The sequence below is a fragment of the Camelus ferus genome, chromosome 8 (assembly GCF_009834535.1).
Source record: "Camelus ferus isolate YT-003-E chromosome 8, BCGSAC_Cfer_1.0, whole genome shotgun sequence".
Classification (NCBI taxonomy): Eukaryota; Metazoa; Chordata; class Mammalia; order Artiodactyla; family Camelidae; genus Camelus; species Camelus ferus.
This window is the reverse complement of record NC_045703.1, coordinates 66118659-66145268: the sequence shown is the minus strand read 5'-3', so window position 1 is coordinate 66145268 and position 26610 is coordinate 66118659. Positions and strand designations below refer to the sequence as shown.

Sequence of the window (26610 nt, the reverse complement as noted above, 5' to 3'; positions counted from 1 at the left end):
TATTTTTTTATTGAGGTATGGTTGTTTTACCATATTATGTTAGTCTCAGGTGTACAACATAGTGATTCACAATTATAGATTATATTCCCATTTACATTTATTATAAAATATTGGCTATATTTGCTTTGCTGTACAATATATCCTTGTAGCTTATTTATTTTGTACGTAATAGTTTGTACCTCTTAATCCCCTACCCCTATCTTGCCCCCAAACCCCTTTTCTCTCCCCACTGGTAACCACTAGTTTGTTCTCTGTATCTGTGAGTCTGCTTCTTTTCTGTTATATTCACTAGTTTATTTTATATTTAGATGCCACATATAAGTGATACACAGTATTTGTCTTTGACTTATTTCACTTAGCATAATGCACTCTAAGCCCATCCACATTGTTGCAAATGGCAAAATTTCATCCTTTTTTATGGCTGAGTAGCATTCTCTTGTGTGTGTGTGTGTGTGTGTGTGTGTGTGTGTGTGTGTGTGTGTGTGTATTTTGTTAAAAGCTTTTTCTGCATTTATTGAGATGATCATATGGTTTTTATTTTGTATGGTTTTATTCTTCAGTTAATCTGATGTGTCACACTCACTGGTTTACATGTATTGAAAAATCCTTGCATCCCTGGGATAAATCCCACTTGATCATGGTGTATGTTATAATTCTTTTAATGTGTTGTTGGATTCAGTTCAGTAGTATTCTGTTGAGGATTTTTGCATCTTTGTTCATCAGTGATATTGGCCTGTAATTTTCTTTTCTTTTTGTTTTTTTTCCCTGTTATCTTTGGTTGTAGTATCAGGGTGATGCTGACCTCGCAGAATGAGTTTGGAAATGTACCTTCCTCTGCAATTTTTTTGGAATAGTTTCAGAAGGATAGGTGTTAACTCTTGTCTGAGTGTTTGGTAGAATTCACCTGTATGCCATCTGGTCCTGGACTTTTGTTTGGTGGGAATTTTTTAAATTACTGATTCACTTTCATTACTGGTAATTGGTCTGTTCATATTTTCTATTTCTTTTCAGTTCAGTCTTTGGAGGGTATACATTCCTAGGAATTGTCCCTTTCTTCTTGGTTGTCCAATTTATTGACATGTAGGTGTTTATGGTAGTCTCTTACGATCCTTTGTATTTCTGTGATGTTGATTGTAATGTTTCCTTTTTTCATCTCTGATTTTATAGATTTGAGCCCTCTTAATTTTTTTCTTGATGAGTCTGGCTAAAGGTTTATTAATTTTATTTATCTTTTCAAAGAACCAGCTTTTAGTTTTATTGATCTTTTATTTTTTTAGGCTCTATTTCATTTATTTCTGCTCTGATCTTTATGATTTCTTTCCTTCTACTACTTTGGGTTTTGTTTGTTCTTCTTTTTCTAGTTCTTTTAGGTGTAAGGTTAGATTGTTTATTTGAGATTTTTCTTGTTTCCTGAGGTAAGCTTATATTGCTATAAACTTTCTCCTTGAACTGCTTTTGCTGTGTCATAGATTTTGGATCATAGTGTTTTCATTTTCATTTGTCTCTAGGTATTTTAAAATTTTCTCTTTGATTTCTTCAGTGATCCATTTGTTGTTTAGTAGCATATTGTTTAGTTTCCACATGTTTGTGTTTCTTGCAGTTTTTTTTCTTGTAGTGTTGTGGTCAGAAAAGATGCATGATCTGATTTCAACTTTTTAAAATTTACCAAGGCTTGTTTTGTGACCTAGCATGTAATCTCTCCTGGAGAATGTTACATGTGCATTTGAAAAGAATGTATATTCTGCTGCTTTGGGATGGTGCTTCTCAGATCCCTGTAATACAAATGTTAATGTGTTTGATGTTGTCCCAGGAGTCTCTTATTCTTTCCTCATTTCTTTTCATCTTTTTTTCTTTTTTCTGTTCAGCATCAGTGGTTTCTACTGCTCTGTCTTCTAGCTTACTGATCCGTTCTTCTGTATCATTTAGTCTACTACTGATTCCTTCCAGTGTATTTTTCATTTCAGTTTTTATAGTCTTCATCTCTGTGTGGTTGTTTGTTATATCATCTAACTCTTTGTTAAAAACTTATTACTTTTTGCTCTCCCAGGTTTTTTGATCATCTTTAAGATCATTACCCTTAAGTCTTTCTTGGTAGATTACCTATTTCCACCTCTCTTAATTCTTTTAGGGTTTTATCTTCATCCTTCATTTGGAACATGTTCCCCTGTCACCTCATTGTTTCCTAATTTGCTGTTTTTATTTCTATGTATCTGGTAGGTTGGTTACATTTCCCAACCTTGGAGAAGTAGCCTTTTGTATAAGGTGTCCTGTGGGTCCCAGCAGTGCACTCCCATCTTGTCACCAGTGTTGTATGCTCTAGGGGTATCCCACATGTGGGCTGCATGTGTCCTTCTGTTGTGGTGGGCTGACTGCTATGGATGGTCTGGTCTGGTAGGCTTGGTTGGCCCCTGGTCCAGTTGTTTGCCAGGCTCTGCCTTGTGTGGAGGTTACTGGCCATGGGTTGGCAGGGATGAGTCACAGGACAGCTGGCTATAGAACCCTGGTGGGGGGCCCTCAGGGTAGTGCTGGTTCATCAGTGGACAGAGCTGGGATCCAGGAAACCTTGGGGCTGGTGTCTGCCCACTAATGGGTGATGCCAGTTCCTGGGGCTAGTGGTGGCCCATTGGGAGACAGAGCCAGGTCCTGGGGTCTGGCTTTAAGTCCCAGGGGTCCAAGAGATGATGTCAGACTACTGGTGAGAGGGGCTGGTTCCTGACACAGCTGGTTATAGAGTCCGGATTGTCCCAAAGCTTGTGTTAGCTTGTTAGTAGGCGGGACCAGGACCCAGCCAGTCCCAGGGCCGATGTTAGCCTGCTGGTAGCTGGGCTGTGTCCATAGGCTGGGAGGGGATGCAGTTGTACTATGGCTGCTCTGCCTGCTAGTGGGTGAGGCTGGTCCATAGGCTAGAGAAGGCTTTATGTTGGGCAGGGCCAGGGATTCTAGGGCTGGTGCCTCCCACTGGTGCTTGGAACTGGGTTCCAGGGTCTCTGGCTGCAGGGCCCTCGGTCTAGTGCCTGCACAATGGTGTGTGGGGCCAGATTCTGGTCCCTTTGGTGGGCAAGGTGTGTCCAGCGGTGGTTGTGTGCGCAGGAAGCCTTAAGGCAACCTATCTGCTGGTGGGTGGGGCTGTGTTCCCACTCAGTTTGTTGTTTGGCCTGAGGGTTGCCAGTACTGATATGTGTAGGCTGTTGGGCGAGGATAAGCTGGTTCCTGAGGCTGATAAGCTAGAGAGAGGATTCTAAATAGCCCTTGCCAGTACCAGTGTCCACATGGTAGAATGAGCTCCCCAAAATGGCTGCAGCCAGTGTCTAACCCCCCAGGGTGAGCTGGAGTTGCTTCCTGCCTCTCTGGGAGATTCTCCAGGATCTGCAAGTAGGTCTGACCCAGCTTCCTTTCAAATTACTGCTTCTGCCCTAGGTCCCAGAGCATGTGAGATTTTTCTGTGCACCTTTTAAGAGTGTGTTACCAAACCAAACTTGGGTCCATTCGCCCCACACACAGCATAGCCAATCTATTGACACTGGGTGAAGGAAAGTACAGCATTTATTGCAAGGTTCTAAGCAAGGAGTACAGGTGGCTAATGCTCTGAAAACCCTAACTCTGCAGTGGCTTTCAGGGAAGAGGTTTTAAAGGCAAGGTAAGGGAGAGAGGGTCATAGGGAATGTGAACAGTTCCTGCAGTTTTCTGTTTGGTAGGGGATCAGGTAATCAGGCAACATCACAGGGCTTAACATTATTAATCTTCAGGCTCCATCCGATCTAGGGGCTGCATACTAACGGTCATCACCAGATGGAGATCTGGTTGGGGTCTGATTTCTTCAGAACAACTGAGGAATATGCATTAGAATTTATCTTTACTTTTGAGACAGAACTGGGAGTCCCTGGGGCAGATTCATTGTTTAAGTTATGATTATTTCCTGCCTGCCTGTTGTATCTTTTTTCTACATTCCTTACTTTTCCCATCAACTGCTACGGCTTCTTTCTTTCTTTCCACTTATGGAAGATCTAGGAGGCCACAGTATATTCTTACAGTTTTTTTCCTAACCATCAGTAAGTAGGGGACACCTAGGCATTCTGTCACCAGGAAGGCCCCCACATAGGTCTGCTCCATTTCAGTCCCCCACCCCTTTTTTTGTAATTCTACTCAATCCTGAGGGGAATAGTGGTGGTGACCTCTCAGCTCTTCCTGCTGAATAGGGGTGACATTTAAAAGGGGGGAGGATTTGAGAACAGAAATTCTTGAGCCTTTACTTCAAAGAAGTCCTGTGTCCCATGTGGCTTTTCTGACTACTGCAAAACAAATAGGCTTGCTTTCTCCTCTCACAATAACACTTCAGCAGGAAAAATAAGAGATGACTATCAGGAAGCGAGCAGCCATCTCTCTAGTATAATCAAAACTCCCCGTGGACTGGAAAAGAAAAGAAAACCGACCTATGATTCCTGAACAAGTGTTTGCATAGTCTTTTGTTAGTTGCACTATTCTCTTTCCTCCCTTGTCTACCATTATCTGTACTCAGTGGAATTCTGTAGTACTCTGTGGCAAGTCCCACTGGACTAGTTCAGATTTTTCCTCCAGTCTATCCTTAGGCCAAATGACTTGCACAATGGCGTAGTGGGGTGGGGTGGTTAGTCCAGTTCCCAGTACACATAGGCATCTACATCAGTGGTATCATACATTTTTTTAAATTATAGTTTCCTAACTGTACTGTAATTGCACCAGATCCCTGTGTCATTCATACAGCAGGTGTTATTGTTACAATCCTGATCAGATAGAACAACTGTCTCATTACTGATTCGTCTCAGCAGAACTTTCCTTTTCCCATATACCATATGTTATCTTGCCAAGTCAGAATGTTTCCTAGGTCCCACTGGTTTGAGGACATAATCAGATGCTGCTTTTCAAAGTGCAGCTCAGTGTGGAGATTGGTGTCCAAATCTGGGGCCCAGTATCTTTATTCAGCAGGCCAAGTAGCTTCCCGTAAGCAATATGTGCTGTCTCTGGAAAATATTCCCTGTGCTTACCAATTGTGCTACCTGCTAGCCCCTTTTAATTAATCCAGGGAACTGGGGCCATCAAGGCACAGTGGTGTAAATTACAGTTACTGCTCAAAGTATCCCGTAGCCCGGGGTGGGAGGGGCATGGCTATTGCTTAGATGCCACTTTGGCTTCCAATGGATCAACACGCTTAATAAGCTTTGCTGGGTGTTTAAACAGGTTCATTCCCAGGGCTGGCATTTTTTGCTGTTATTTTATGGGCCTGATTTATCCATTGATTCAAAGCTTCATTTTTCTCCCAGGCTGCTTTCTAATTTCTCTTTTCTTCCTGAAATAGTACCCCTGTTAATCTACCTACCTGGATTAGCAATCCCTTCTCCTTTCCATTACCATACTCATTGGCGGACATTTCTGCCTGACTCAGCACCCCTAACCCGGCTCCCAGGTTTCCCCAGTATATCGTTTTTTGTTCTCTTAGTTTGTGGCCAGTGTTGCTCGAGCCACCGCATGTGCTGGTTCAGTTGGGAAGTGATTGCTTGGTGCAGTTCAGGTTAAGAGTGTCCACCCAAAAGTGTTGGGTTCCCCAGACTAAAGTAATATGAGTAGTGGTTGTGCCCAAATACAGGTGGTTTCTGTGGTCCGTAAGGCCCCCCATAACCTTCCAGATCTCCTCTGGGTTTGAGCATTGTTAACATTTACCCACTAGGTTACGCTAATTGATTCTGGCCAGGGGTTAGCAGAATTGGGAGGTAATCTTGAGGGTGGGGCTCACTTGCAAAAACAAGGCTAGTATGTGTGAGGGCAAAGTATATTATGACATGAAACAACGTGCGGCATACAGCACTTTACTAACCCCAAGCTCTGGAGAATTTCATCATCTAGTCCTTTTGGCACACAGTGATATCTAGTTCGGGAGTTATAGATTGTTCTTTCTGGCTGATTGCATGACAGTATTTCTAAAAATGTCCCTCTCAGCCTAGACCTTATAGGGTAAATAAATCCTGAAAATGGGGTACTAAAGGCTAAATCTAAATTAGAGTGTGACAAAAATGAGTACTTGAGTTCCAGAGTAGTGTAATTACAGTGAAAGAATAAAGTAACTTTATCTTGAGAAAGATTTGGAACCAGCCTCCAGGAATAACTTTCAGGATCAAACAAAGGCAGGGGTTTTGGTATGCAGGTAGGTTGACTTTCCCCCAGCAACAGAAAAGTTACAGCTATTACTTTAATGTAGTGAGCCATCCCCTTTGTTTCTTACTGTTTTCTTCTAAAGAGAATGTTGATCAGTTAAGGACTCCCAGCTGAACTCTGCAGGGGGCTGTTTGGGAGCAGCAGTTCTCTCCTTTGATGTGGTGATGGAGTCAGAAGTCGCTGGAGGGAAGTTCCTTCACTTGGGAGTGGTGGATCCTAGGCTTAACACCTTCAGGAATGAGTTAGTAGCAAAACCTGAGAAGGCCCCACCCATCAGGGTTGGAGTTGGTTTTCTGGGAGTACTTATTGCCAGGTTTTTAAAAGTTACCAGTTCCCCAGTTTTATCTGATGGAGGGGGACATCTGTAGGGTACTTCATTCTTATATTAGGAAACTTATGAATAGCATTCAAAACAAATCCCAGTTTTGTACATATTTTATAGTATCTGTGGATGAAAAATGTTGCCTGGTGTGGCAGTCAAGCCACCAGCCACTTCAGTGACTCCCAACTGTGTGCCCTGAAAAGGGGGTTCAGGATAGAGAAAAACAGGATACTGGCCCTAAGTAGTTAAGATGTATATCAAAGGAATGATTTCATTGAACCCAGACTCTTGCATCTTCCTATGCATAGAAAAGTGCTAAATTCATTAACTTGAGATGTCTGGTTATCTTTAATTGACAGTAATCTTTTGATGTTCCAACTACCTGAGTTTGTTGCAAAACTCCTGTTTATCCTGGCATCTCCCTTGCTCTTCGGAGCAGTCTCTCAGAGCTGTTTGAAAAGCTGTCTTCAAGGCTTAAGTCCTCAGTTTTGTCTGCCAAATAAAACATAATTCTGAACTTTAAGGTTGTGCATATTTTTCAGTTGATTTATCTAATTCTTTTATCTTGTCAGAAGTTTGTCTGCTTAGCTGTTCAGAATAGAGGAATGGTCTCCCACACAGTGTCTGATAAGGACTCAGTTACAGGCTGCTTCTAGGGGCCACCCTGATTGTAAGCAGTACAACTGGAAATATTTTGACCCATGTTAAATTAGTTTCTTGACAGATTTTGGCTATAATCCTTTCCAAAGTATAATTCATCTTCTCCATTTTCCCAGTTTACTGGGGTCTTCAGGACGCATTAAATTCCATTTTATTCCAAGTTGCTCATAAACCCTGTGTAATACTGGCAACAAAAGCACTTCCATTGTCACTCTGAATTGAGCTGGGAAGTCCAAACATGGGAATTATTTCCTTGAGTAAGGCCTTCACTACCTTGGAAGCCCTGTCTGTCTGACCTGGGAATGCTTCCACTCAGCCTGTTAAAGTGTCTATCATTACCAGTATATATTGTTGCAAGAGAGGGAAGTATCACATCCTGGAACCCGCAGGAGTCCTTAGGACAGACTGCTAAGTGAGAGTTCCTGGCTTTGCGTGGGAAAGAGTTCAAGAGCCAGCCAAAGGAAATCAAAGGTAAGTTTATTTACAGAGATACACACTCCACAGGCAGAATGTGGCCTGTCTCAGAAAGTGACAGTGGCCCCCAGGCATGGGGTGGTAGGTTTTTATGGGTTAAGTAATTTCATAGGCTAATCAGTGGGAGGAATATTCCTGCTTTTTCAGGGAAGAGTGGGGATTTCCTGGGATTGGGCCACTGCCCACTTTTTGGCCTTTCATGGTCCCCCTCAGAACTGTCATGGCTTAAGGGGGAGTGATTTTTTTGTATTACGATGAAGGTATAGTGAGCTGAAGGTCAATGACCAGACTATTCTCAAAGCCACCTAGGTTTCAGCTGGTTCCAGCTAGTCTTCATAACATTTCAACAGCTGTGCCCCTTTTCATTTATCTAGCATGTGTCCTGCCTCTTTCCCTCCTGCCTCAATATGAAATGGAGAAGACCTTCTGGGGCCCTTTCTGGTACAAATCCTTTCTGTGTCTCCCATTTCTTGTTTGTAGGAAATAGGCTTTATCCAGCTTCCTTGACCTTCCCTGAGTTCCAAAGGGCAGATTCAAGCAGTTGCGAATCAGGGTGGGAGGGGAATGCAGAAAGAAAGGAGGTGCAGTCAAGAAACTGCAGTGCAGGAATAGACTTAACAATATCTCTGAGTTCTTCTGCAGGAACTTAGGCCCCCACCCAGGTGGAGAATGGTAACTTCAGGCTGAACACAGGATTCCTGAAACACTGATGCATTATGTCACCACCAACCAATCTAAAGAAAGTCACATACCCTCCAACCCTCACCCCAAATTTTGCCTATGAAAACTTCTTAAAAACCTTTGAAGAGTTTGGGGTTTTTCAGCATAAATCATCTGTTCTCCTTGCTTGGCCCTACAGTCCACATTTCTCTGCTCCAAACTCCGATGTTTCGGTTTGTTTGGCCCCACCGTGCACCAGGCACGTTAACTTGCATTCCGTAACAGATAATGAAACCTTCCTTTATAGTCTTAGGTATAACTGAAATCTACTTGCCCATCTTTCCCTGGGCCTTCCTTCCTCCCTTGAACTCTCATAGGAGGGGGGAGGAGGCTCATTTCTAGAGTTATTTTTAGCACAAGTCATGCACTTATGTATAATTCTTTGAACAGTCCTGGACATATTAGGCCCTTGAATAAAATCTTGTATCCATTGTAGGTAGGGTGCCATTTCATATCACATGTTCTGATGTATAGAACTAATCATTTCTTCCATTAAGCTTTCAGGAATCAAAACCTTTTCTTGGTTATTAACTAGCCAGATTGTGGGTTCTAAACTGGTAGGGTTGATTCCTATTCTCTTGACCTTTCAGAGTCCTTGGGTGAGTATTTGGGCTAAACTGGGTTAGGTCCCCACTTGGAATGGCCATGACCAGAGGAACTTTAGTTGTGGCTGCTTCTTTAGCCTCCTGATCTGCTCTTTTGTACCCTTTTGAAATTAGACAATCAGACTACTGATGTCCTGGGCAAGCATATTTGCCACTTCCTTCAGTTTTTATATTGCCTCTAGTATATCTTAAGATCTCTTGGGGCATGTTTGATTTCTTTCCTTTCGGAAGTGAGCAGCCCCCTCTCTTTCCAGGTTTCCATGCATTATTGAGAAAGCATATTTTGAATCAGTATAGATTGTTGACTGAAAAAAAAAATGCACAACATTAGAGTTGTTATTTAAGTTTTATTTGGGGCAGAATGAGGACTGCTAGCCTGGGAGACAGCATCTCAGATAGCTCTGAGAAACTGCTTGGAAGTAGGGGGGAAGGTTAGTATTATATATAATTTCAGTGAAGTGGGGTACTTGCAGTCAAGCACACATTTAGGCAGAGTCTTGCTGCTAGTCACGAGGAGCAGATGTCCCCACCATAAATGATTTTAGTGCTTTCTAGATATGAGGAGATGCAAGAATTTGAGCTCATAAAATTTTCTCCTGAGAATAACTATCTGAAGGCCTGTTCTACCAGTTTTTCCCAGAGCACAGAGTGCCTCATTCCTCATCGCCATCCTGAACACCTTTCAGGGTGTGTCAAAGATCAGTAACTGCAGTAGGTAGAGACTTAATCCTTGTAGAGGCAGATGGCAAGTGTCAATTTTTAGTTGGCAAGATGTTGATCCACTTACCTTTGCCGAGATGCAGGTGAGAGCGATAATTTTTGCCTTTTGGGAGGAAGTACCTGGTGGTAAGGCTTCTGACTGGGGAGTTCTGCAGTAGAGGGTAAGATCCATGAAGGCAGGTACTTTTCATATTCATTGCTTTCATATAGTTTTCATATTCATTGCTGTATCTCCAGTACTTACAACAGTTCCTAGTTCATAGGGACTCAAGTAAGTATTTGTTGAGTGAATAAATAAAGAATTAAAGAAATAATGGACAAAGGGAAGTTGACAAATGTATAAGCCAGGATGAAAAATTTTAAAACCTCTCTGAGGTACTGGTAGATCATAGAGACAGAAATTAGTAAGGCTGTAGAAGCTTTTAACAACACAATTAACAAGTTTGATATAATGGATATACTAAATTTTACCCATAACAAAGAATAAGTTTATATAATAATTTTATAAATATTGCATGCAACTAGCTAACAAAGCAAGTCTCCACAATTCCAAAGAATCTGTCATATAGCACAATAAAAAGATAATCTTTAGAAATTTCATGTGTTTGGAAACTAAAAATAAAACTAAACAATCCACAGATTAGAGGAAATCACAGTGGAAATGTCAGGACCTGTGAAATTGAGGTATGGCAAAACGTAGAGTGGAATTTATAGTCTTCAGTGCCTTTACAAAAGAGCAAGAAATACTCATAATGTATTAGTTAAGTGTTATTGAAGAAGTTAGGAAAACAACAGGGTGAATCAAAAGAAAGAAAGGAGAAAGCAATGAAGAGCAGAGATAGAAAACAAAAAGTAGAGATGATCAGCAAAACCAATAGATAATAAAAATTGATAAATCTTTTCCATTAATAAACTTTAGAAGACCACTCAAAAGTAAAAAAGAAGAAGCAGATATAATGCTGGGAACAAAAAGGTAGGGAATTTTAGGGCTAAAAAATATTTTAAGAATGGCATGAACAACTTTTTTTCCATGCATTTTTAATTGATGTATAGTTGCTATAAAATACTGTATGTTACAGGTGTACAATATAGTGACTTGCAATTTTTAAAGGTTATACTCCATTTATAGTTATTGTAAAATATTGAATATATTCCCCATGTTGTTCAGTATATCCTTGTAGCCTATTTATTTTATACATAGTAGTTTGTACTTCTTAATCCTTTACCTCTGTCTTGCTCTTCTCACCTCCTCTCTCCCCACTGGTAACCACTAGTTCTCTATGTCTGTCAGTTTGCTTCTTTTTCATTACATTCACTAGTTTGTTATGTTTTTTAGATTCCACATATAAGTGATATACAGTATTTGTCTTTTTCTTTCTGATTTATTTCACTTAGCATAATGCACTCCAAGCCCATCCACATTCTTGCAAATGGCAAAGGTTCATTCTTTTTTATGGCTGAGTAATATTCCATTGTATGTGTATACCATATCTTCTTTATCCATTCATCTGTTGATGAACACTTAGGTTGTTTCCATATCTTGGCAATTGTAAATAATGCTGCTATCAACTTTGGGGTGCATTATCTTTTTGCACTAGTGTTTTGGATTTTTTGGATATGTACCCAGCAGTGAAATTGCTGGTTCACATGGTAGTTCTATTTTTAGCTTTTTGAGAAACCTCCATACTGTTTTCCACAGTGGCTGTACCAATTTACATTCCCACCAACAGCGTACAAGGGTTCCTTTTTCTCCACATTCTTGCCAGCATTTGTTATTTATGTTCTTTGTGATGATAGCCATTCTGACAGGTGGATGAACAACTTTATGTTAATGATTTTGAAAACTTAAATGCTCATTTTTCTTGAAAAGTAGATATTAAAACTAAAGAAGGAAAATCTAAATAAACCAGTGATTGTAGAAATGACTCTAAAAAAGAGGCATATTAATAACCAAATGTAGCGTATGGGCCTTGTTTAGATCCTAATTCTAACAAACCAATAGTGTAAAACAAAAGTTTATGAAATAATTGAAGAATTTGTTGGATATTTGATGATACTATGGAATTAGTTTTTAAGTTGTGGGGTTTTTTTTGGACATAATGATGGTTAATTTTTTTTTTTCTAGGAGCTACATACTACAGTATTCATGGGTTAAATATGACATGACATTTTGGATTTGCTTCAAAATAATTGATTGTTAGGGTGATGGAAAGTGAGTGTGAGTTACAGTATAGGTTACACTCTTCACTACCATAGCCACTAGCCATATGTGGCTATTTAAATTGAAATTAGTTAGAATTTAAACAGATAAAAATTTCAGTTCCTCAGTCACACCGGTATATTTTCGCATTAGTAGTGCAGATACAGAAAGTGTCTGTCATGTGAAAGTTTTATTGGGTGGAGCAGTTATAGATGAAACAAGATTGGCTATGTGTTGATAATTTTTGAAACTGAATGATAGAGTCCATTGTATTATTCTCTCTACATTGATATACATTTGATGTTTCCATGAAAGCAAAAAACAGAAAAAACATGCATAACCTTTGTGAAGAAAATGACAAAAAATTTAAAAGAATACTTAAAGATATACTATTCATGAATGGAGGGCCTCCATGGTATCAGTTCTCCTTACATTAATCTGTAAATTCAGTTCAGTTCTACTGAAAGTTCCAGTAGCCAAGACAGTCCTGAAAAGAATGGGAGCAGGGGTGCTCACTCTAGAAGCTATCAAGGCTTGTTTTAAAAGTATGTAAATTAAGAAAGATGTTATATCATTGATGCAAATGTATCAGTAGAACAAAACTCTCCAGAAATGGACCCTAGATAGATTAGACCTTGGTGTAGGAAGGAGTCATTTCTAATCAACGGGGAAACTGTGGTTTAGTAATAAATGTCTTGGGATATTTGCTTTTAAGAGTTGGTTTGATGATTTGACCAGGATCATTTGATATTCCTGGGTTTTAGGTGTTTGTGGTGCTTCAAAGTCAAATGTGCATTAGGCAGTTGTTTCTGTGTGTCTGAAGCTCAGCACAGAGAGACTTAAGGTAGTTATCGTGATTACAGGTAAAGCTTTGTGATGAAAACACTGATATGACTCAGCCAGAGAATGTAGCATGAAGGAAAAAGAGGACCGCAGGTAGAACCCACTGGAACACTTATATTTAAGGGCTGGGTGGAGGCAGCAGATCCAGCTCCAAGCTTAGTAGGGGCAGGGAGTTGTGCTGCCTTTTTCACATCTCAAATTTCTGTCCCTGACAGGTGATAGGTGCTCAGTAAATGTTTGTTGAATGAGTAATGGAATGAAGTAGCTAGAAATGGAAGAGTAGCTAGAGGAAAAAGGAGGGCGTAGTCAGATGCTTCAGACAAAGAAAGGAAGATGGTGACTGAATAGTGGATTTAGCAACGAAGATGTCACTCACTGGTAACCTTAGGGAGGGCTGTTTCTTTGTTGGAGGAAGTCACCCTGGGGAAAGAATCTTAGGGAGGGTGGGAGAACAGGCAGTAAGTGGAGGGCACTTGGATAGAGGGAGAGTTCTGGGGCTTTTTCCCAATCATTTGTTTTTTATTTTTATGTTTTGATGGGAGAACAGTGGACATCTAGTATTTAGGGAGGAGGAGTAGAAACAGCTGAAAGAGAGGAAGTGCGTGAAGATTAAGAAGGCAGACGCAGATAATGAATCAAGGTCCCCATGGAAGTGTAAGGGATGGGGTCTAGAACACAGACAGTACATTTCCCTTTGAGAAAGAAGTGAGACCTTTCCCTCAGTAACAGGAAAGAACAATGCAGGTAAAAATCCACTTGGAATCTGGAAAAGGTGATGCAGATAAAGATATGTATGTCGACCAGGGTGGATTTCCTGTGGAGTTAGGAAACTTTGGCTTGAGAGTACCTTACTTACATGGGCCCCATTCAAGTGCTAGGAGTTACTCAGAGTTGTAATGTCCTCGGGAGGGAGGGAACACCAGAGTGTAATCCTGATGCATTTCTATGTAAGCATTTCTGACAAACTGCCCAATGAATCTCAAAAGAAAGGCATTAAAATTTCTAAGACTCCAGTTATTTATTGAATCTTTTCTCATTCTAAATCACTTTCATTTTAGTACCTAATCTGATACTTGTGATTTTGTGGGGTTTTTTTAAGCACCTCCTTCCCACACACACCATTTGAATAAATGTTGATTTCCTCAATACCTGGATTGATCCCTGCCTGTAGCTATGGAGGCAGAAACTGAGGGAGTTTATAGTCTTAATTTTCTGAGTGAAATAAGAGACAAGATTGTTTGAGAGGGATGGAGGTAGGGTAGGATGCTTGGCAGAGTATGTGGATTGTTTAGAGCAGTCATTGTGGGGATGAGAAGAGAACTGATTAGGGGCAGCAAAAATCATTCCAAGAGCCCACTCCCGGTTTGTCTTTTATCCCCCCACTTTGGCTGTCCAAGTATAGGCACAGAGAAAGCTGCAGGATAGTGGAAAGAGGAGAACTCTAGTATGTTGACGGAGCAGGCAGAGAGAGATTGAAGTGATGCCTCTGGAGTTGAGGCTGGGCGGGGAAGGACATACAACCATGGGATGACTGCTCACTCCTGGAAAAGCAAGGATGAGCACTGGAAACAGTCAAGATACCGAGAGAGTTGAAAGTTAAGAGAATTAGAAGTGGAGACGTTTATTCTCCACGGGAAAAGCTGAAAGGGCCAGTGATGTCATCTGAGGAAATCTAGAGTGAAGTAAGATGAGGAAGTAAATTTCCAGTGTACTCGGATTTATACCCAGGGCTTGGGAGGGAAACCTGCAGAGGGGTGGTGTGTTTAAGTTAATATGGTGAAGGTTTTTAGGCCAGGGAAGTAATAGTAAACAATATTTGTATAATGTTTTATAGTTGGCCGCTCTTCATAGGTATCAGGATTGAAGGCAGCATAGATATTTTTGCTCTGAATTTTTGTTTCAGTCAAAAGTTTTCACGTAGTAACTGAAATGCAGATCTATACATGAACTCTTAAAGTAGTTTACACTGCATTCTGCCCTGGTTTTATAAGACCCTACTTCATTGCTGTCTTTACATTATTTTTACCGTTATCCTTATGTCTCTGAGAGAAGTAGCAGCAACCCTTTAAACAAATGAGAAAGTAAGAAATAATGACCTTTAAAGCAGTGACCTCTTGTAAGTTTACCTGTTGCCTAAACTAGTTTGTCTGGTCAACAATTGATGTACTAGAATCATAAGAAAAAATCTTAAAGGTTTTTATTTTGGGTTATGGTTAATAGATGTTTCTAACACATATACATGGAGCAATCTCCCCCCTAATCCCTGTAAAGCTGCCAGAAGTTTTTTTAATGTTGAACCAAAGGACTGTTTCTCACATGAGATCCTTAAGACACCTTCTTTCTTTTCCCTTATTGCAGAAGAAAAAAGAAGGAAAAAATGTCTCATCCAAAGACAATCTGGTATGATTCTAGAATACTGAGTTGTTCTAGACACATTGCATCATATTTAGATCATCTTTGCTCAGTTGATGAAACAGTTGAGCGACGGGCTAGTGATGAAATAGTTAAACAACATCTCTCTTTGACAGGATGCCAAAAAGTAACAATTAAATTTCAAAGATTTTAAACCATGTTGGGTACCATCCTGAAGGAGCTGGAGAAAAGCTAAACGCTCGCATAGGTCTTAAGTATATCTTCTATTCGGAGCTGCTTTTCATTTCTGTAGGGCCTTCAGTCACCAAAGATAAATATAAATATCTATCTATATGCATATATATTTTAAAAATTTGACACAACATTGTAAAATGATTATAAATCAATAAAAAAAGTTAAAAAAAGAAAGACCCCCAAAAAAAGACATGAAAAATTTTAATTCCTATGTTGATATTCTGATTAATAATCTCTTCCTGTTTCCTACTAATCAGTGTTCACAATTGGACACAATTTGAAGAAGAAGAATCAAGGTACTAGCAAAATACTATTCTAATACGTCTGCTTTAAATTTTTAAGAGAGAAAAAAATGTTTTTAATTGAAAAGTTTTTTCCAGGTCTTGAAAAATCTAACTCTATGGACAATCTACTGTGATTGTGACATGTTCTTATAGTTAAAGGAAATGTTTTTAATTAGGTGCTAAATTGAATTTGTTATGATTGTTCTATTTAGACACAGAATGTCCCTGGCTGCTTACTGTGTCATCTGCTGCAGAAGAATGGGAACCTCAACTTCTCCTCCAAAAAGCAACACGTACTGGAGAGATATCAGTGAGTACAGTTTAAACAGCAACATTTTATTGCAGAAACAGTGATAGAATTGTGGGTAAGTTTCCAGGGTGGTCCACAAAAACATACAACCCCTGATAAATCTCAGATTTTTTTGTCTTTTCTATACTAATAGGTTCACCACAGATCTGTAGGCTCAGAGCCATGCATGCTCCTTTTTCTTAAGAATCTTTTCCCTCCCCTGTGTTTCCCATCAGATTCATACTTATCCGTCCAAAGTCAACTTAAGGACCACTGCATGTTCATTCAGCAGCTATTTATTAAGCTCCTATAAAATATGGAGCCAAGCACATGTGTTAGGTGCTGGGAATTCAGTGGTGAGCCAGGAAGATGGTTTGCTTGACTTACAGGAACTTAGGATCTAGCACTAATCTACTACATTCATTTGTAAAATTTTATTTATATTATTTGTTACTAATCTTTATTTGTAAAATGAGAATATTGGCCTGGGTCATGTGCCAGCTTCTATTACTAGGCCCTGAGGATACAGTATTGAATAAGACAAAGTCCCTGTCCCCATGGAGCTTCTTTTTGATCTTTAAGAGAGATCAGTTTTTAGGATAGATTATTTTCATTTAGAAAATTCTGTAATTTTGTGTTTTAAAAATAGAAAAGAAAAGTGGGGACAAAAAGGAAGCTTTTCTAATTATCATTTCTAGCAGAACAAACTCCATAGTAGTGAATATACTTCAGGGTAGGAGAAAAGGCCTTGAGTCTGTATTCTATTCTCAGGGCCCAGTAAAAAAGAAACATCTTTATAAGAAGAAATAAGTGGTAGCAGTGTAGGAGGAAACAAAATGTTCCAGAGGGATTTCACAATCAGGAGGCTCTGTGTGTCACAACTTCTTACCTCATCCCTGCAGACTTTCTAGAGCTGTCCTCTTTTCTCTTCTGGAACCACTAGGTCCTAGAGTTTGGGAGGAATGTCTGTCTCCTTTGGCTAATGCATAGGGAAGTCAGTGGAGGAAAGTTCCTCATCCCTCAGTAGGGAGGAGAAATGTGTTCTTGGAAGCATAAATTGAAACTCTGAACAAAGGGCTACCTCTGTACATCCAATAAATTATAGGTTACGTAGATTTTTATGGAGTGCCCTGAGTACCTAACCATCATGGGTAATATATTAGTTAAGATTGTGTTCAGTGCATGTAACAGAAACTTGACTATAATGGCTGAAATTAGTAAGTTTTTCATTTTTCTTACATAACAATTTAGGGCAGGAATTGCAGTTTAGCAATTCTCCTGTCTTCCTGCTCTGTTATCTTTACTGTCCTCTTGGTTACAAGATGGTTGCTGAATCCGAGGATGTCAAGAAGGCAGAAAGGCCAAAAGTCATGTTATGAAGCTTTGTCTTTTTATTTGGGAAGGGATCTCTCCCTATACATTTCCATCTATATCCAAATATCTATATAGATATATTACATTTATATGTATATTGGCTACAACTGTGTTGCACAGACAGCACTGGCTGCAGAGGAGTCTGGGAATTTGAATAATTTTAGATAATAATCAGGTTGTGTTAGTAAAGTTTAAGGGTCTTTTGTGTATTAGATAGGCAACTAGCTGTGTCTGGCACTAGGAATTTTTAATACTAAAAAAAAAGGTTTTCCAAGTTCCAAACAAAAAATTTATAAATAAACTTGTAGAATATAATCTATGTTTTAAATAGGACTACCTATATATGGCATTTAAGCACCAATTATAACATAATTACTTTGGGAAGAATCATTTTGTATCCCTAGTTCACAAACCTGATCCCTTAATATGGTCTTAGGTAGTGATAGGGATAATTCTCCCTATTCCTTCATTTAATTGGTTGTGAACTACTGAAAAATCAGAGGGGAAATTAGCCCTTTGGACATTAGATTCAGTGGAAGCACTATAGGCCTGGCAATGTCGTAGTGCAGCAAAACAAGGGTGTCTTACTGATTTGATGGGGGATGGCAGAATAAGAGGTAGAAGTGGGTAATAAGTATGAAATGAGAATGAGTATGAAATACAGATTGTGTTTTTTTACTCAGTGCTTATTGGTTCATTTGTATCTGAAGGTAGAAAGCCATGTGTTAATAGCAAATGATTATATTAATGGAAAAATACCAAGAACTTCTAATCCAGTTATGAAAAACATAGGTAGAGACTTACACTATTGCCTATTTCTTATCATATTTTGAAAATAAAACTCATTGAGTTAACTTTTTTCCTTTCTTTTTGAAGGAAATATAATAAAGTTTACTGGATCACTTATTTTAGGGTAAGTGTCAATTGTGAAATATTAATTGAGTTCATTATACTATTGTTTGAAATCTAAATGGAAGTGATTTATAGGTAGCATGGGATAGTGAAAGGGTATAGGGTTTGGAATCTATAAACGTGTGGATTTGTCACTGCTTCATCACTGGTTCTGCCACTTCAGTGTTGTCTTGATCCAGTTACTTCAACTCCTGAGGAGTGTTTTCTCTTGGATCCAAGTACATGATGGGGATCCTACCCATCTGGTACTGCTGCTCTGAGGAAAGCACTTGGCATGTACAGAGCAGGCACTCACTAATTAGCTCTCACACAGGTAAAATCACTTTGTATGTTAGGTTATAGAAAAGGTGAAGAAGGTAAAAATCGACTGTAGTCAAAATTATTTTTGAAAATCCTCTAAATCACCATAAAGTTCTTATGAAAGGAATTGAGGTTGACTGAGAAAACCAATAGATTAACATCTTGCATCTCATCCTGTTTCAGAGGTACATGCTTAATGAATGGAGTGACTTTCTGAAGATTGTTATTTTCCATTCTCTTTTCTTTCCTTTTTTTTTTTCTTGGCGAGGGGGATATTATGTTAAGTGTATGTCTAATACTGCTCTAGTGTTTTTGCTAATATTCTTTTTCATTAGTATAAATATAAAATCAACTCTTAGGTGCTAAAATGATAAATGAGATAGAATTGGCATTTTATCTAAACATGTACATTTCTCCATGACATTATAAGTTAAGGCAAAACACATTTAGATAATTTTTTTCTTTGACTCATTCCAGGCAAAAGATAAATATATATTCTTTTCTATAATTCAATTTCTTTGTTTATATCATAATTATATTCAGGAATATAGTGAAAATTAGTCACAATTTCTAGTAAAGAATTTTGTCTTTCATAGAAAGCATGATAAAAATACTGAATAGATTTGTTCTTTTTGGCTGCTCAGATAGATCCCCAAGAAAGGAGAGGATTCTTGAGAGCTTTCTTTCCATTCTGTTGGTGCTGGCCAGTGTCTGGCCTTTCTGTTGTACTTGCTTTTGCTTCAGGGTGGGAAGCTCAGGAGCAGGGTTAATACAACTGTTGTTTCTAAGCTCTGAATCCAGACGGAGTGCAGCCTTTGTGTTGGAACTTAGGAAGTGTGTAGGTCAATTTGATTAGGAGGAAAAAAACCCTTCATTTTGGGGTATACAACAAACAACGTATTTCACATTTAAAATTTAATTTTAGGTATAACTATTAGAAGAGGAGAAATTTTCATATGCTGGTGATAGGAGTACAAATTGGCCAATCCTTTTGAAAAAACAGTTTGGCATTCATTATCTAGTAAAATTGAACAATATACATACTATCAGAAAGGCTGTAATATTCTAGATATGTACCCTAGAGGAACATACACATATGTATACAGTGTAGATGTATAAGATGTGTAACAGCATTATTTGTAATAGACTCAAACTAGAAATCCTCTAAATGCCCATCTAAAACAGATAAATCTAGAACAGATGAATAAATCATAGTATAACCATGCAATGGATGAATCACATACCGTATGAAAATATAAACATATGAACTTCAGATACATGCAACAACATGTATCTGACAAACAACATGAATCTCACAAACAGAAGGCTGAACAAAAGAATACATACAGTGTGATTCCATTCCTGTGAAATTCACTGACAGACATATCTAAGCTCTGTTGTTCAGAGGTGCATGTTAAGGTGGTAAACTATAAAGAAAAGCAAGGATGACATTATAATAAGAATCAGAATAATAATCAGCTATAGAGATGAAAATGGGTCAAGATCAGGCAGAGACACACTTGAGCTTCTGGAGGACTGTTACTATTTTGTTTTTTGCCTGGATATCATAATGCAGGTATTTATTACTATTTGCTAAGCTGAAATACGTGTATACATTTATACATATATATATAATATATGTTATATGTGCATTACTGTATATATATTATGTTTTCCAATATAAAAGAAAGAAAAGGTTCTACGAAAAGTTTAATTAAAAAAGTGTGGCTCCTCTGTTATATTTAGATCATATATTTACAATGAATTTTTTGTTTCTTTTTAAGAGGTTCTTTATTTATTACATATGAAGTTCTGGCCCTGAAGAAGTCTTTGACATTAGATACTCAAGTGGTAGAAAGAGAGAAAATGAAGTCATATATATACGTGCACACAGTTTCTTTAGATAAAAGAGAAAATCCTGGTAAGTTTATGGTAAAGTAATACCATCTTTGTGAAAAATGGAAGCTAGTTATTGAATTTAAAAATGAGTATTTAGGAATGTAAATTGATGTATCCACTATGGAAAACATTGTAGAGCTGCTCAAAAAATTAAAAATAGAACCATCATATGATCCAACAATTCCACCCTGAGTATTTATCTGAAGAAAATTCTGGGAGATGTATGCACCCCTCTATTCACTGCAGCGTTATTTATAATAGCCAAGATATAAAAGCAATGTAAGTGTCCATCAATAGATGAATGGATAAAGAAGATGAGGTGTGTGCGTGCGTATGTGTATACACACATGCTGAAATATTACTCAGCTGTGAAAAAGAATGAAACCTTGCCATTTGCAACACCATGAATAGACCCAGAGGGTATCATGCTAAGTGAAATAAATCAGATAGAGAAAGACAAATACTGTATGATTTCACCTATATGTGGAATCTAAAAAATAAAACATGACCAAACATAACAAAACTGAAATAGAATCATTTTTATAAAGAACAAACAGGTGGTTGCCAGAGAGATGGGAGTAGGGGGAGGAGAGAAATAAATTAGCGAGATTAAGAGGCGCAAAGTTTTGGTTACAAAATAAATAGGTCACAGGTCTGAAGTGTACAGCGTGGGAATATGGTCAGTAATTATGCAACACCTTTGTGTGGTGACAGACAGATGATAACTGGACTTATCGTGGTGATCATTTTGAAATGTAGAGAAATTTGGAGTCGCTATGTTGTGTACCAGGAACTAACACAGTGTTATAGGTCAATTATACTTCAAAAACAAACAAGCATACTAACAAACTCATAAAAAAAAAGTCAGATTTGTAGTTACCAGAGGCAGGGGTGAGTTACAAGGAGGGAGAATTCATTGGATGAAGGTGGTCAGACAAAGGTACAAACTTTCAGTTATAAGATAAATAAGTACTAGGGATGTAATGTACAACATTAATAAATATGATTATCAACGTAATATAATTAATGCTGCTGTTACGTTATACATGAAAGTTGTTGAGGGAGTGAATCAGAGTTCTCACCTGTTTTTATAATTTTGTATCTATATGAGATGATGGATGCTCACTAAACTTATTGTGGCCATCATTTCATGATGTGTGTAAGTCAAATTATTATGCTGTACACCTTAAACTTACACAGTGCTGTATGTCAGTTATATCTCAATGAAACTGGAAGAAAAAACCTTTTAAAAATAAAAATAAATATTTAAAACACAATATTAGTAAAATAGGTTCAGTTTACTCTTAAGAATTACCAAACCCTGTGAGAACCAAGTTCCTAAAGAATCAATTGAAGATCAAATTTTGGACTTTCACATTTAACCCAAATTTGGAGTTCTATAACTAAGTCAGGTGAAGACCAGCTAGCTATTTTAGTCTACATTTGGACTTCCACATTTTCATGAGGGCTGTCAGTTTGGAAGGCTGGTCTTCAGTTTAGGAAGCATAAAAACATGATTTTGTCACTTAGCTCAGAGATATTTTTCCTCTAAGGCATTTATTTATGCCACTAAACTCATGAGATGGATTCATAAATATGAATACCACTGTATTTACAGAGGGAAAAAATTCTGTTGTAAAAGCTGGAAAACCTGTCTTTACTCACCAGAACATTTGGTCACATGGAAACCTAATTAGTAATCAGACAATTGCTTGGTGAACATGAAATTTTAGAGCAGAGGAGTATCTTTTCATCAGGATACAGGTATCCTGGTGAGTCATCACACTAGGTTTACAGCTGCCTTCTCCTGCATTGTCAGCCACGTAACGACGCCTGTGAGCACGTGTTCCCTGAGTGGGGCAGGTTCTGCTGCTCCCCTGTCTACGAGCTGTATATATCACCACTCTCTCCTCCTGGTGTTTATTGTTATTTCACCTTCCTGTATCTCCACATACTTTTATGGTGTGTTACAGTTTCAGTTACACAGATAATTTTTATAGCTTAAAATTTACCCATATAGTAAAGCTTAATGTCATTAGTTAGTATAGTATCTCCAAATTTCACTTGAGAGGGATATTTTTAAGTGACATTTTCTTGAATGTAGTTAATCTTACGTTGTATATGGGGATTTTTGTTAGCATTAGCTAGTGTTTTTGCCTTTGTTTTGTTTTCACTTTTTCCCTGACTAGGAAAGCAGTCTTACTTTGGGATCTAGAGTTATGTGTCCCCATAGTGGTTTGGTTGGTTTGATAGAAACAATAAAGATAATAAAATAATGACAATAAAAAAGAAAGATGCTGTTTTGTATTTTCTTTTTGAAAAAAATGGAGTTTATATATTTCTCTTTGAAGTATTGGAGCATAGCATTAAGAGTATGTACTTGGTTTTATTTAAATTTGTAATCATTTTAGGAATCACCTACCAGGCAAGAAAAGAGCTTCACAAAGCAGTAAGAAAAGTATTGGCAACATCAGCCAGGATGTTACGGGGCCCATTTGCTGGTAAGCATCACATATTTAACTTGGATAGTGATCTGAAAGTCATTTGATGATCAACCTGAGATTTTTTTTTTCCATTTCTTATACTAACATTTATTATAGCTGTGGAAAATTGAGTAAAAATATACTCTGGACATATTTAATTTTAGGGATTGATATCTTGGACAGTTTCTATCTTTGTGGATACACAAATGTTAGATAGTTGTAAATAAATACTGAGACTAAATATACCCTCTTGAATATTTCAAAATTTAAAATTTGTTAGAAAATCATTCCTGTGCTTTCTCATAATAAGAATACTGCATCACAAATGTAGATTTCATAATCAGGCAAATCTACATTGTGAGCAGGTTATAAAAGAGCTGATCTGATCTCTTTAAAAAGTTGGCATCATGAAAAAGAAAAGGTGGAAAAACTTTCTAGAATTAAAGTACTACAAAGACTTAATCAAATCATGGTTTTAAAAAAAACAGCTCTTAAGATAACTTGGGGGACAATTGGAGAACATTGAATATGGAGTTAGATTGGATTTTGGATGATTTGGAAGGTTTTTTTTAGTATTCTTGGGTGTTATAATGGCTTTGTGATTATATAGAAGAAGTACAGGCTTTTTCTTAAGAGATGCATATTGAACTGTGAAAGGGTGAAATGTTATTGTTTCTGCAACTTTCATATAGCTTAGAAAAAAGTATACACGTAACCACATAGATGAAGCAAATGTAGCAAAATAATAACACTTTTTAATTTTAGTTGTGATAAGCATGTGAATTTTAATGTATTATTCTCTTAATCTTTCCATATGTTTGCTATTTCTCATGATAAAAAGTTCTTTGGGGAAAAGGAGCCAGAAAAAAACCAAAAAAAGACTGCAGTGTGAAAGCAACATAATATATAAAACAAAAGCACACACCATAATATGCTTAATAAATAAAATAATATGACAGAAGTGAGAACAAATCTATTATTTATTATCAACACCTAGAAATGGATTTAACTTTCCTAGTGTAGGTTTCAAATATTTATTACCATCTTAAATGTGAGGATGAAAATATTGTTTTTACTGTTCACATTGTCTTTTTTCCTTTTCTTTTTGCAAAGACACTTTTAGCACAGTTGATGTAGAAGATCATGAGTGTGCTGTGTGGCTGCTCCTGAAGAAGAGCAGGTCCGAGGACAGAGCCGCGCGACTGCAGGCTGTGCAGGAGATGTCAGAGACCCACCACTGGCAAGGTAACAAGGCCAAGGTGCACTGAACATAGTCCGCCTTTGCCTTCTGCTGTTAAAGAGAAGGGAAGGAGATATTAAGGAAGGAAAATAATTCAGGGAATATTAATATATGTAAAAAAAAGTTTCAAAACATTTAAAAGAAATGCCAGTGATAAAGTATAAAACCTGCTGGCCTGGTATCCAGATATGTTTGGTTAAAAACACTCTTGAAACAAAACTAGATATGTTTGTATAACTTTCTGCCAGAATGAATTTTTACTTGATTAGAGAAACACTTTTTTTTTTAATTGAAGTATAGTCAGTATACAATGTGTCAATTTCTGGTGCACAGCATAATAATTCAGTCATACTTATGTATACACATATTTGTTTTCATAATCTTTTTCATTATAGATTACTATAAGATACTTAAAATAGTTCCCTGTGCTGTACAGTATAAGCTTGTTATTTGTGATTAGAGAAACTCTTGATTCTGATCATTATGGCCTGATGTTGTGTTTGCATTTTCTTTTGATTCCTGTTTAATGAAATATATTTTATTTGCTGGCTGCACCAAAGTTATATTTGCTTTCACTTTTACAATCTATTTGGCACTAATACTAATAGTCAAATGTCTCTCATTTGTGTGTATATATTGTTTTTTAAGGAAGATTTAAAATATTTAATTGTATTTAAAATCACAAGTTGTACAGTAAAAGTACATGAGCAAGAGCTCAAATCTGCTCTGAGTACAGGGACTAAAGTACACTCTGTTAGTAGAGTCACCTTATAAAAATGGGTAAACAAATGAAAAAGAATAACGTTTTCAAAGAAAAGTTTAGTCTCCGAATAAGATCTCTGTCTCCATAGCAGTTAATTTGATTGATTGGTGGCTATAATTATAACTTACAATGTAAAAATAAGCCTACCTAATGTGAGTGGAGACTTAGGATAAAAATCTGTTTTAAAATCTGCCTTCCAGGACTGCATTTCAGACTTTCATTGTATCATAAAAATCAAAGGTGGAGCCCTGGTATGTAGATTTTGAAAAAGTTCCCCACTTGACTCTGAAGAACTCACCCAAGTTACGAAGTGCCATTATTAAAAATGTCTCCTTCAGTGGTTACAGTTTTGTTTTTGATACGTCTTAGTCCATTTGGGCTGCTGTAACAAAATACCTAGACATGGTTTATTTCTCACAGTTTCTGGAGGCTGGGAAATATAAGATTACGGTGTCAGCAGGTTTGGTGTCTGGTGAGGACCTGCTTTCTGGTTCATAGATGGAGAGAGCTCTCTGGGTTTTTTTTAATAAGGGCACTAATTCCAATCATGAGGGCTCCACCATCTCGACCTAATCACCTCGCAGAGGCCCTGTCTCCATATAAATACCATGACATTGGGGATTAGATTTCAATACATAAATTTGGGAGGGACACAGTTTATAGCAATATATAAATCAGGAAGGCTAAAACAGAGTACCAGCATCTAGAACCTCAGATTATTCATGAACATCATTGAATGCCAAAGCACCATACTGTTACCAGGGGACAATAGATCTAAACACAACCTCAGGTTTTTTGAGTAGTGATCAAAACAGCTTTTGAACGCTGGAATTATTTTGTTTAAGGAGAAGAAATTAAATTGGTTCTGATCTATCAGTTTACATATTTGAGGTTTTTTTTTTCAAAAAGGTTAGTTAGATTGTGATATACCTAGCTAAATATATGTTGAGAATTTATAAGTTAATTCATGGAAGTGTTGGATAGCTAACTTACTGGTATTGTAAATGCAGTTGTAGTTATGAAAAAAATGGGAAATTCTGAATTACAAACTAGTAGTTTAAAAATTAAGTTGTTCATTTAATCTTTGAAACAACATAGTTAATTTGGGTGCTAACAATATACTTTTACAATAGATTACCAGTATAGGATAATTGCTCAAGCCTGTGATCTGAGAACTCTTACTGGTTTGGCACGAAGCAAAGAGAGTGATCTTCGTTTTTTTCTCCGCCCGCCTCCTTTGCCATCTTTAAAAGAAGTAAGTAAAATAATCCAGTAAGTGGAAGTAGTTCAGTATATCATCTTCACTTTGGGTACAAAATAACCATTCAAAAAGCAGTTTGCTGGCTACTTTATACAAGCAGGTAAACTAGGGTGTCAACCTGAAATTATAGTTTCCATTCTAAGGTTTCTTGATTCCACAGGAGGTGCTGTTTCTTTTATTTTCCCCTTTTGGGGGTTGAGAGTCTCTGTACACTAGAAAGTGGCTGCTTATTAGCATATCAGCGTCCATACATCAGTTTTTCTCAACTTCAACACTACTGACATTTTGAGCCCAATAATTCTTTGTTGTTGGAAGATGTTCTGTACACTGTTGGGTACTTAGCAGCATCCTTGGCATCTACTCCCTGGAAGCCAGTAGCACCCCCCAGTTATAACAACCAAAATGTCTCCAGGTGTTGCAGGCTATTTCCTGGGGTTCAAAAGAGTCCCTGGAGAACCACTACATATA

At 37.7% G+C, this 26610-nt stretch overlaps 1 protein-coding gene across 2 annotated transcripts in view; it reads left to right on the top strand.

Annotated features, from left to right (window-relative positions):
• Nucleotides 1-26610, top strand: part of SERAC1 (serine active site containing 1) — a 60957-nt gene that overhangs the window by 4856 nt on the left and 29491 nt on the right. For both annotated transcript variants that reach the window (XM_032485258.1, XM_032485257.1), the window contains 6 exons: nt 15834-15931; nt 18161-18197; nt 20281-20417; nt 22807-22896; nt 23992-24123; nt 26015-26136. In XM_032485258.1, the coding sequence (XP_032341149.1) occupies nt 15841-15931; nt 18161-18197; nt 20281-20417; nt 22807-22896; nt 23992-24123; nt 26015-26136 (609 nt within the window). In that variant the 5' untranslated portion in view covers nt 15834-15840. The remainder of the gene's footprint in view (nt 1-15833; nt 15932-18160; nt 18198-20280; nt 20418-22806; nt 22897-23991; nt 24124-26014; nt 26137-26610) is intronic.